The following is an 11,576-nucleotide window of genomic DNA, read 5'->3' on the forward strand; positions in this document are numbered from 1 at the left end:
TTGGTTCATTATTTATTTATTTATTTGAGAACGACAGACATAGAGAGAAAGACAGATGGAGGGAGAGAGAGAGAATGGGCACGCCAGGGCTTCCAGCCACTGCAAACGAACTCCAGACACGTGCGCCCCCTTGTGCATCTGGCTAACGTGGGACCTGGGGAACCGAGCCTCGAACCGGGGTCCTTAGGCTTCACAGGCAAGCGCTTAACCGCTAAGCCATCTCTCCAGCCCGGATATTACTTTTAATACTTATTCTTGGTCTCTCACCTGTGGAGCTAGTAGGAGCTGAAGAATTCTAGGAGGAGGGAAGGAGTTAAAATATTGGCAGTATGGCCTCAGAAGAGGGACAGTTTCTTGGTCCCAGTCCCTTCCTCTGTCTTTTACTTTCCAGATGGCATAGGGTAAGTAGTTTTCTCTTTCACATTTTCCTATCATGACAATGCCCTCCACAGTCCCAAAAGCAATAGAGCCAAATGAATATGGAGTAACACCTCTTTGAAAAGTTAAAGTTTGACTTTTCTGCTTTGAAAGCTGACTAACCCAATAGAAAAAGAATAACCTGACAAAAGAATTCAATTACAAAAATATCATTACCACAAATATTTCAGATTTAATGTAGGCGAAGATATATCAGTATTGGCTTCAAATAATAAAGAATGATTTACCTTTCTTTTTCTTTGAGTGCTGGGAATTGACCCCAGGGCTTGTGCCAACTATGCAAGTGATCTACCACTAGGCCACATCACCAGGATCAGAACCACTTACTTTTAATGATATCATATATATAGTAATGATATTTAAATTAGTGGTTAACAAAAGGACATTTTACCTGGAAGAAATGCAATCCATGTTTCTTAGGAGTTCTATGAGATAAGTTTCGTAATTTAAAAATACCATCTTTATCTTTGGAAAAGTTATCTATGCTGTTTTTTCTCAGTTCTGAATATCTTTTTGGAAGTATTTTAAGTGGAGAAGTTGTAGGAAATCTGGTTGAAAAGAAATATGTAATTAAGTAACATGAGAATAAATAACTCAAATATAAGCTATATTAAAAACCAGAGTCTGGGGCTGGAGAGATGGATCAGTGGTTAAGGCACTTGACTGAAGAGCCTAACGACCCTGGTTTGATTCACTAGAACTCACATAAAGCTAGATGCACAAAGTGGCACATGCATCTGTAGTTTATATGCAGCACCTAAAGGCCCTGGCATGCCCATTCTTTCTATCTCACTCTGGTTGCAAATAAATAAACAAATAAAAATATTTTTTAAAAATCAGAGTCTGACTTACTTATATTACCAGGTAGTGAAGATTCTATATAAATCAATATTGCCATTAAGCCTTTACAACATTTTAAGGTTTTTGCTTTCTTTACTATATTTTAAATAAGTTTTTTTTTAGAGGTAGGGTCTCACTCTGGCTCAGGGTTGACCTGGAATTCACTATGTATTCTCAGGGTGGCCTCGAACTCTCGGCAATCCTCCTACCTCTGCCTCTTCAGTGCTGAGATTAAAGGATTGTGCCACCACGCCTGGCCTTTTATTTATTTATTTATTGCTTATTTTATTTATTTATTTGAGAGAGAATTGGCACACCAGGGCCTCCAGCCACTGCAAACAAACTCCAGATGCATGTGCCACCTTGTGCATCTGGCTTACATGGGTCCAGGGGAATTGAGTCTTGAACCAGGGTCCTTAGGCGTCACAGGCAAGTGCTTAACTGCTAAGCCATCTCTCCAGCCCTGAATAGGTTTTTTTTAAAAGATTTTATTTTTATTATTTATTTATTAGAGACAGAGAGAAAGAGAGAGACAGAAAGAGTGAGTGAGAATGGGCACTCCAGGGCCTCTAGACACTGCAAACGAACTCCAGATGCATGTGCGACCATGTGCATCAGGCTTACATGGGACCTAGAGAATTGAACCCAGGTCCTTAGGCTTCATAGGCATGTGTCTTAACTACTAAGTTTTCTCTCCAGCCCTGAATAATTTAGTTTTAGTTATGGATAACAGGTTTGCTATGGATCAATTTCCTTTCACACAAACAGGTCTAAAATGCTGTTTTATAAATCCATTGACAAATCATCTAGTTAAATATATTTCCTACCTTATGAGTGTTTGTTCTAATTGTAGTAACATCTATGTGCATAAACATTAAGTAATGTAATTGCTGATATTTGCCTAAAAGTTCAATTTTTATATAGTCTTAAAATATTTCATTCATTTATTTATTTGACAGACAGAGAAAGAGGTAGAGATAGAGAATGAATGGGTGTGCCAGGGCTTCTAGCCACTGCGAATGAACTACAGATGCGTGCAAGCACTTTGTGCATCTGTTTTTACATGGTTACTAGGGAATCAAACCCAGAACCTTCAGCATTGCAGGCAAGTACCTAACTCCTGGGCCATCTCTCCAGCCCGAATTAATTCTTCTTGTTTTTGTTTTGTCTTTTTGGTTTTTCAAGGTAGGGTGTTGCTCTAGCCCAGGCTGACCTGGAATTCACTATGTAGTCTCAGGCTAGCTTGTACTCACAGTGATCCTCCTACCTCAGCCTCCCAGGTGCTAAGACTAAAGGCATGCACCACCATGCCCGGCCCTTTCATTATTAAGTAAAAGAACTTATTTATTTAATTTTTTAGCACCCCCAGTCCCTTAGGGGAAATCATAGATCTATAGTGTTATTCTTTTATTTTCAAATGTAAAAAGTTATTTATTGATTGATTTGCAAGCAGAGAGGGATAGAAGAGAGACAGACAGAAAGAAAGGCGTTCTAGCCACTACAAATGGACTCCAGATACATGTGGGTACTGGGGAATAGAACTATGGTTGTTAGGCTTTGCAGGCAAGCACCTTAACTGCCAAGCCATCTCTCCAGCAGTGTTATTTTTTCTTATTATGCTTTTAATAAGTATATGTGTAAACAGTATGTAGTCTAGTGTATTTTTACTTCTTGGTATCTTTTTATCTGGCATTAAATTTATGCTTTTTAGTGATATTAGAAGCTCTTCTTTGCTATAATGTAAGTTCTTTCTTATAGTCTCTCAAGAGTTTTATTTTTCATATTGAGGTATTTAAACTGTTGGACTCCCTTGTCTTCTTCACTGTATCTCCCAAGTGCTAGGATTACAGATGCATGCTACAATGCTTGGCCATGTATAACTTCTATGGAATTCCCATCTGCATGGACTTCTTTTCTCAGCACTTAATTATTTTTAGGCCAGATGCCAAGTAAGGAAATTCTCTTTTCCTTGTCCTTCAGAACTGCTATGGCCCTTTACCAGATGAACATTAGAATCTGCTTGTCAAATTCTAAAAGAATATATTGGGCTTTTGAATGAAAATGCATTGAATTTATATATCAGTTTGGGAATAACTGTTATATACATAACACTAAATCTTATTTATGAACAGGGTATTTTAGTTTTTATTTGACAGAGAAAGAGGGAGAGAATGGGCATGCCAGGTCCTCCAGCCAATGCAGATGACTCCAGATGCATGCACCCCCTTGTGCATCTGGCTAATATGGGTCCTGGGGAATTGAACCTGGGTCCTTTGGCTTTGCAGGCAAATGCCTTAACTGCTAAGCCATCCCTCCAGCCCCTCAATAACAGTTTTATTTATTTTAATTTTGTCTAGAAAGATTTTTTTCATATTTTTAGTAAATTTCACTTGCAGGCACTTTTCCTTTTCCCATTATAAAAGACTCGAGGGATACAGACTAGTTGAGGAGTAATGCAGAAATCCAGGTAAGAAAGGATAATAAAACTGATGAGAAGTGTACAGATCAGAGAACTACTAGGAAGTATATGGTTTAACAATTAAATGATTTTTAAAGGGGAGAAGGAATAAATCAAAGCAACTATCAAAGAGAAATTTATTGGAAGTCTGAAAGTCATAGGAAAAGCAACTGAAGGCAAGGTATGTAATCATCTAAGGAGCAAGCTAAAGTGAGGACAAGGCCCCAGACTTGTAGATAAGTACCAGTGAAAGGTCGAGTGCTACAAAGGAGCCCATAAATGTAACTGAGACGTAATTACAGGGTAAAGACTAGTAGAGTGTTAATACAAAATGGACTATCTTTATTGAAATTTACTCATATAATGCAAATTACCTTCGGTACAAAGGTACTATGCTTTATTCCATCTAAAATTTATGTTGAAATTTTATTCCCTATGTTGCAGTCAGGTTTGCATTGTTGGTAGAAATCATCCAACCATGATCAGCTTTGGGAAAAAGAGGTTTATTTTGGCTTACAGGCTCAATGGGGAAGCTCCATGATGGCAGGGAAAACGATGGCCTGAGCAGAGGGTGGATATCACCCCCTGGCCAACATCAAGTGGACAACAGAAACAGGAGAATGTGCTAAACACTGGCAAGGATGAGCTGGCTATAACACCCATAAGCCCACCCCCAACAATACATTGCTTCTTGGAGGCATTAATTCCCAAATCTCCATTAGCTGGGAAACTAGCATTCCGAACATCCAGGTTTATGGGGGGGACACTTGAATCAAACCACCACATTCCACCCCTAGACTCCATAAACTGATAACCATACATGATATAAAATGCAATGCATTCATCCAACTTTAAGATTCCCCATAGTTTTTATCAATTCCAATGATGTTCATACATCCCCATACTCCAAGATCTTTTAACTGAGCCATAATACCAAAAAAAAAAAAAAAAAAAACCTCAAAAAAACCATGATGGGGGCTGGAGAGATGGCTTAGTGTTTAAGCGCTTGCCTGTGAAGCCTAAGGACCCCGGTTCGAGGCTCAGTTCCCCAGGTCCCACGTTAGCCAGATGCACAAGGGGGCGCACGCGTCTGGAGTTCGTTTGCAGAGGCTGGAAGCCCTGGAGCACCCATTCTCTCTCTCTCCCTCTATCTGTCTTTCTCTCTGTGTCTGTCGCTCTCAAATAAATAAATTTAAAAAATTTGTAAAAAAAAAAACAAAAAACCATGATGGCACAGAATAAATATTCACACTGCAAAAGATGACATTGGGCATAGCACAGAAATCCTCAAGCAAAACATGATTTAAACACCAAACTCTATAGCTCCAAGTACAGCAACTCTAGCCAGTGACAAGTCTCTGAAGTTCCAATTCTGCCCTTCCAGCTAGGCTATTCACAGCCCTGGAAAACTTCATCTGAGGCTGGCAACTGTCTTCACCAGCCATCTCATGGTTCTGGCATTTACACTGGGTCTACACTGCAATCCATGGTTCATTCTCATGGCCCCATAGGGTCTCTACACAGGCATCTAGCAAACCTGCTTCACACTGCCCATGGCTATTTCCAAAACACAAGACCATGTTGCAAACTCAATGAACCTCTCTTTCCTGCATTTCTTATACTCCACAATACCAGGGAAGGTGCAAATTTGTTAATCCATGGGGGAGAAAGCAGACTTTGAAGAACTCCTTGAGCACTACATCTTCCTGTTGCCCCAGTGTAGGCCAGTTAGCCCAATCTCAAAGGTTGTAATCTCTGAATTGCAGCTGAACAGGCAGCAGTTCACCCAGAGATTTTTTTCTGTGCCATATCCCTCTGCTCACCCCAGTTCATTTCTACGCAAAGCAACTCTACAGAATTTCTCAGGAAACGGGCATAACAGCAAGCTTCTCACACAAACTGCTAGCCAGGTCCAGGCAAAGCTCTAACTCTCATAAGCCAAACTTCACAGTCCATTGTTCTTACTGCATTCAGGTCTTTCAACTCTGACCAGAATAGTCTGTCAAGCTGTACTTACAGTACTGCAAGGCATCTCTTAGGCTAAGGTTTTAAACCCTTTCACATTTCTCTTAAAAATCAGCTCCAAAAGGCCAATGCCACACAATCAAGCGTCCAGCAGCAACACCACTCTCAGTATTAATTTTACTGTTGCAGTCAGGTTTGTGTTGCTGGCAGAAATCACCCAACCATGAGCAGCTTGTGAGAAAAAAGAGATTTATTTTGGCTTATAGGATCGAGGTGGAAGCTCCATGATGGCAAGGAAAATGATGGCATGAGCAGAGGGTGGACATCACCCCCTGGCCAACATCAGGTGGACAACAGGAACAGGAGAGTGTACCAAACACTGGCAAGCAGGAGCTGGCTATAACAACGATAAGCCAGCCTCCAACAATACACTGCCTCTAGGAGGTGCTGATTCCCAAATCTCTATCAGATGGAAACCTAGCATTCAGAGCACCTAAGTTTATGGGGGACACCTGAATCAAACCACCATACCCTAGGAAAGTAGTGGGACCAGAAGGCGATGAGGTCATTGAGCTGGATTAATGTTTCCAGGAAATTCTAGCTCTGGATTAATAATCACCAAAACATGAGCACCTTTAATATTTTGCGGCTTTTGCATGTGCTTGCCACCTGACTACTTTTCTGCCATGCTATAATGCTGCACAATGTCCTTTCTAGAAGTGGCTGCCTAGAAACATACATCAAAAATAAACTTTCTTTTATAATTTACCAATCTTAGGTTATTTTGTTAGAATCAATTTCTAATGCATTCATTTGAAAAGTACTAATGTATGTGTTAAGAGAGAGAGCTCACTGGTTAAAGGTATTTGCTTGCAAAGTCTGCTGGCCCAGGTTCAATTCACCAGTACTCTTGTAAAGCCAGATGCACAAAGTGTAGCATGTGACTGGAGTTCATTTGCAGTAGCAAGAAGCCCTGGGGTACCCATATTTATCCATTCTCTTGCTCTCTTGATAATAAATAAATAGGAAGACAGCAACACCCAAGGTTATCCTTGGGCCTCCATATACATGCACACACACATGGACTCACATATTTATACATAAACATATGAGTAATATAAATGAATAAATAACTTTTAAAAAGGATTAATGTAATAAAAAAAATCATAGACATTAGAATCTAATGACCTAAGTTAATGGACATATCACAAATAATTCTGATTGTATAAGAATAAAAGCAATTATGACAGCCTGAGGCAGTCAGACTCTTAATGAACTACAATTGTATTAAAAGCATAATAAAAGTGAGCTAGAACTTCAGAGTAATTTTGTCTCATAGTGATATATCTGTTTAGTACCTGAATAGCTGATTATTGTCATCAAGATTCTCTGATCCCCATCTGCCTTTGATATCTTCAATTACATGGTTCTTAAGAAATTTTCTCAACAGTTGAACAGTCTGTTGTCTTGTAACTTCAGGACCAAAATTGCTATCACTTCTCAGTAGGTTGTAAAGCCAATCCACTGCTTCTGTTGCTGTGAAACAATTGTCATATTTTTTAAAGTGTTGCCTATGTTTTCTTAGAGGCATTCCTGCTTGAAAAGATGTGGTGACTTCATTCCACTGTGAAAAGAAGAATGATATTTTAAAAAATTAAGCAAAAAATGGAATCTCTTATTGAGTTGAAATACACTAGACAGCTGGGTATGGTGGTACACATCTGTAATCCCAGGACCTGGGAGGTAGAGGCAGGTGGATCAGGAGTTCAAGGTATCTTTGGCTTCATAACAAGTTTGAGGATAGCCTATATGGACCCCCATCTCAATAAAACCAAGAAGGGAACCAAGTTCATGGCCAGCTTTGAGAGATCCTGTCTCAAAAAAAAAAAAAAGTGGAAAAAGGACTGGAGACATGGCTTAGCACGTGCCTAAGGACCAGGTTCAATTTCTCAGGACCCATGTAAGCCAGATGTACATGGTGACACATATGTCTGGAATTCATTAGCAGTGGCTGGAGCCCTTGGCATGCCTATTCTATCTGCCTCTTTTTCTATCCAATAAATAAATAAATATTTTTTTTAAAGTGGAAAAAAAGGCAAGATTGTTTGCTATCCATGCACAAGGCTCTAGATTCAATACCAACATCAAAAATAACAAAAACTAATCAACAAAACAACAGAACCGGTGGGTAACTGACTATAGAATCTGTACTTTCAATCACTGTACTGACCCCCCCCCAAAAAAAACCCAAAGCACTCCAGGCAGCAGTAGTCATAATAGTAGTATTTTTAATACTAAGTATTTAGGAGGAATTTACTATAGTATCTTTTAAATAAAAATTCCTGTAGTGAAAACAGATAGGGTAAATTAATAAACTGCATGTTAGTTCATGACCCTGTGACATACCTACAATTAAAAAAAATCCTGATATTTTCTAAATTAGCTTCAAATCAACCACATTTCTGGCTTTATGACAGCTCTAACACTGGAACACAGAAGTGGTGGTGACAGGGCTGGAGCAAGGGCTGGAGATTTGCTTGCAAAGTCTGACAGTCCAGGTTTGATTCCCTAGTACCCATTTAAAGACAGATGCACAAAGTGGCCCATATGTCTGGAGTTTATTTGCTCATACTCTCTGCCTCATTGTCTGTCTTTCAACTAAATAAAAATATTTATCACTTTTTACTGAAAAAAATCGTACATTAGAAATTTAATCTGCAACCCAATTTATGTGATTATTCATTTCTTCCCACTCGCCACTACTTATATTTATTCATGAAATTTACATTGAGTTGACCTCTGTGTACTAGCCTGGATACATAGTAGCAAAGTACCAAGTGTCTCTGCACTCCAAGACATTATGGTGTAGCTTTTTAAAAAATTTTATAATTTTTAATATAAAAAGACTACCTCATTAATTTCTTTCTGGTCCTAAATTCTATTCTTTATAATGGTAAATATAACCACCAGTTGCTTGTTGAATAGTAGAAAGTATGTCAAGATTACCCTACCAGGAAGAGTTGCATTTTCTAGTTCTTCCATTTATTGTTGATGTGACTTTAAGACAGATGGTTAACTTTTTTTTTTTTTTTTTTTTTTTTTAGAGTGAGACCCACTCTAGTCCAGCCTGACCTGGAACTCACTATGCAGTCTCAGGGTGGCCTTGAACTCACAGAGATCCACCTACCTCTGCCTCCCGAGTGCTGGGATTAAAGGCGTGCGCTACCATGCCCGGCTGAGATGGTTAACTTTTGAGCCTCAGTTTCCACACTGGTAAATAAAGGCATTTAGGGCTGTAACTTGTTTATCTATTCTACAGACCTCCATACATTTTCATACACATTATCTTCTTTAAAAACCTCTTAAAGTAGTCATATGTTATAGATCTAATTTACCAATGTGGAAACTTAGGCTCATAGATGCTAAGTAAATCTCTTCACATAATGTCACACAACTAGTAGCATAGTGTTCTATAGAACTGCTAATCTACGCACAGAATACTGTATGAGTACAAACCGATCCAGCGACCTTGCACAGTGGTTACTGATAAGTACTTAAAAAGTGGCTTGAGTTTGAAGTAGCTCTTACTGGAATTGAGGCCAGCATATTCTACACTTGTTTTACAGGTCCAATAAACCAAAATGACTTATCTGGGCTTGCCTCTCATGTGATTTTACCAAGATATGAAGCTCATTTATAACTGTCTAAATTTGAGGTGCAGCAAATGACAGATGAAAAATGGCTTTTCTGATCCTCTGAGGGCTCAAGGACACCAGACAGAGGAGCGGTCACACAAAGCCACCGGGTGATGCAGCCCTGGCAGGCGTCCTTTGGTTCTGAAAAGCAGAGAGCTGAGTGGAGGAGCAGGTAAAAGCAGCAGCAGCTTGCCTCGGCTTCCTCTTCATGACGCCGGGTCCCTGGTGCCCTCAGCCCCTCTCAGGCCGGTGCGCTGGGTCGGGTGAAGCAGGCTGCCGGTCCCTGCGGCGCGTCCCTCAGGCAACCCAGGCCCCTGATTCACCCATGCCCAGCGTCGACGCTCGGCCGTGTCCCTGCGCGTACTCTTACCAGCTTGGTGGCCCGGTAAGGCCCGAGAGGCGCACCTCGACCCTCCATGTTTGTCAGCGCCCAGCGAACTCCATGAGGGAAGGGTCGGCCGCTTCACTTCGCACAACTGCCGCGGCCGCTAATTTGAATAGCTGCACTTGGCGCCGATTGGCCGCGCTCCGCACCACGTGACGGCGCCCTGGTCACCGAGGGTGGAGGAGGTCGCGACGGCTGCTGTGGCGGGCGCTGCCGGGAGGTGTTTGGGGCTGTGCGCCCAGCGCCAGGTTGCGCTGTGGACTCCGGCAGAGGGAGTTGCGATTGGAGGTGGAGCAGCGACGAGAAACCGTCTTCTTTCCTGACTCTCAGCACCTCAGCGTTGCGGACATAAACTTGCTGGGTGCCTGGCTCCAAGGCCCGGGCTCTGCGCCTGAGCAGGAGCAGCGGTCGGTTCTCAGTGGAAAGGAAAATCGTTTCTAGGCTCTCCGAGTCCTGGCATGGAGCCTCAGCGCGTGGTGTGCGACTTGGGAAAGGCATGAAACGGGCCGAGGTGACTTTTTTTTGGGGGGGGGGGGTTTCTAGGTAGTGTCTCATTCTGGCCCAGGCTGACCTGAAATTCACTATGGAGTCTCAGGGTGGCCTTGATCTCACGGCGATCCTCCTACCTCTGCCTCCCAAGTGCTGGGATTAAAGGCGTGCGCCACCACGCTTGGCCCAGGTGCTTTCTTAAGAAAGTGTACCACCACAACGTCATACTACTCCTGTTACGTTTAAATCATGACCATACATTTAAGATATCACTGGAATCTTGAAAATCTGCAACAAATATCATTTTTCAAAAGACAAAAACTAAGGAGGCCGGGCGTGGTGGCGCATGCCTTTATTCCCAGTACCCAGGAATCAGAGGTAGGAGGATAACTGTGCGTTGGAGGCCACCCTGAGATTGCATAGTTAATTCCAGGTCAGCCTGGGCTAGAATGAGACCCTACCTCGAAAAAACAAACAACCACCACGCAAAAAATAAGTACTGCCCTGCGATTGAGGGGAATTCACCCCAAGTGTCACATCTCATTCAGAGCTTAGGCTTCATACTTGAACACCCTCTCTGTTACTTTACTTACCTATCTGTAACCGTTTGGTGATAAAATCTCAGCACAGTCGCTGAGAGGGTACCATAGAATACATCTGGAAATTATCCACATAGGTAGGACATAAAAAAAAGAAGAAATACAGGAAAATGTCCCAGGAAGGGGGCAAGGCACCAGCCTACGAAATGTTCCTTAATTTTCCCACCTGTATAAGATAGGTGGAGATATATTTATTTTCTAAGCAGAAGTATTGGAATTTTCAAAAAAGTGCTTGGTAAACATGAACAATCTATTTTATGTTCATGATAAGGAAAAGTAGTAGAATGCTCAATGTTACAAAGTACTGCTTCCCATTTTTTAAAAATCTGGCTTTATTATTGTTTTAGGATTTTTCTTGTCTTTTGCAGTCATTTTCGTTTCCGAATGAAGTGGTAATGAGAATTTAAGAGTGATAATCTATTGTATATTTTTTAATCTACCTCCCAGAATTAAAAATCATCTAAATAGAATATCTCACTAAGTTTTTTGTTTGTTTTGTTTTGTTTTTCAAGGTAAGGTCTCACTCTAGCTCAGGCTGATCTGGAATTCACTATGTAGTCTCAGGGTGGCCTGGAATTCATGGCATTATTCCTCCTAAATCTGCCTTCCAAGTGCTGAGATTAAAGGCATGTGCCACCATGCCTTGCTCACATAGTCTTTATAAGTAACTTAATATTATCTGTGCTCTTAAGATGACCCTGATAAAA

The 11,576-nt window shown here is 41.1% G+C and overlaps 1 protein-coding gene across 3 annotated transcripts in view; it reads right to left on the reverse strand.

Moving 5' to 3' along the window:
* Depdc1 (DEP domain containing 1) overlaps positions 1-9,892 on the reverse strand; it is a 32,240-nt gene extending 22,348 nt beyond the window's left edge. For all 3 annotated transcript variants that reach the window (XM_004671380.2, XM_045138740.1, XM_004671378.3), the window contains exons 1-3: positions 9,767-9,892; positions 7,060-7,325; positions 830-986 (exon numbers count right to left, since the gene is read on the reverse strand). In XM_004671380.2, coding sequence (XP_004671437.1) covers positions 830-986; positions 7,060-7,325; positions 9,767-9,814 — 471 coding nt within the window. In that variant the 5' untranslated portion in view covers positions 9,815-9,892. The remainder of the gene's footprint in view (positions 1-829; positions 987-7,059; positions 7,326-9,766) is intronic.
* Positions 9,893-11,576: the final 1,684 nt, after the last annotated feature.

This window comes from Jaculus jaculus, chromosome 19 (genome assembly GCF_020740685.1).
Source record: "Jaculus jaculus isolate mJacJac1 chromosome 19, mJacJac1.mat.Y.cur, whole genome shotgun sequence".
Classification (NCBI taxonomy): Eukaryota; Metazoa; Chordata; class Mammalia; order Rodentia; family Dipodidae; genus Jaculus; species Jaculus jaculus.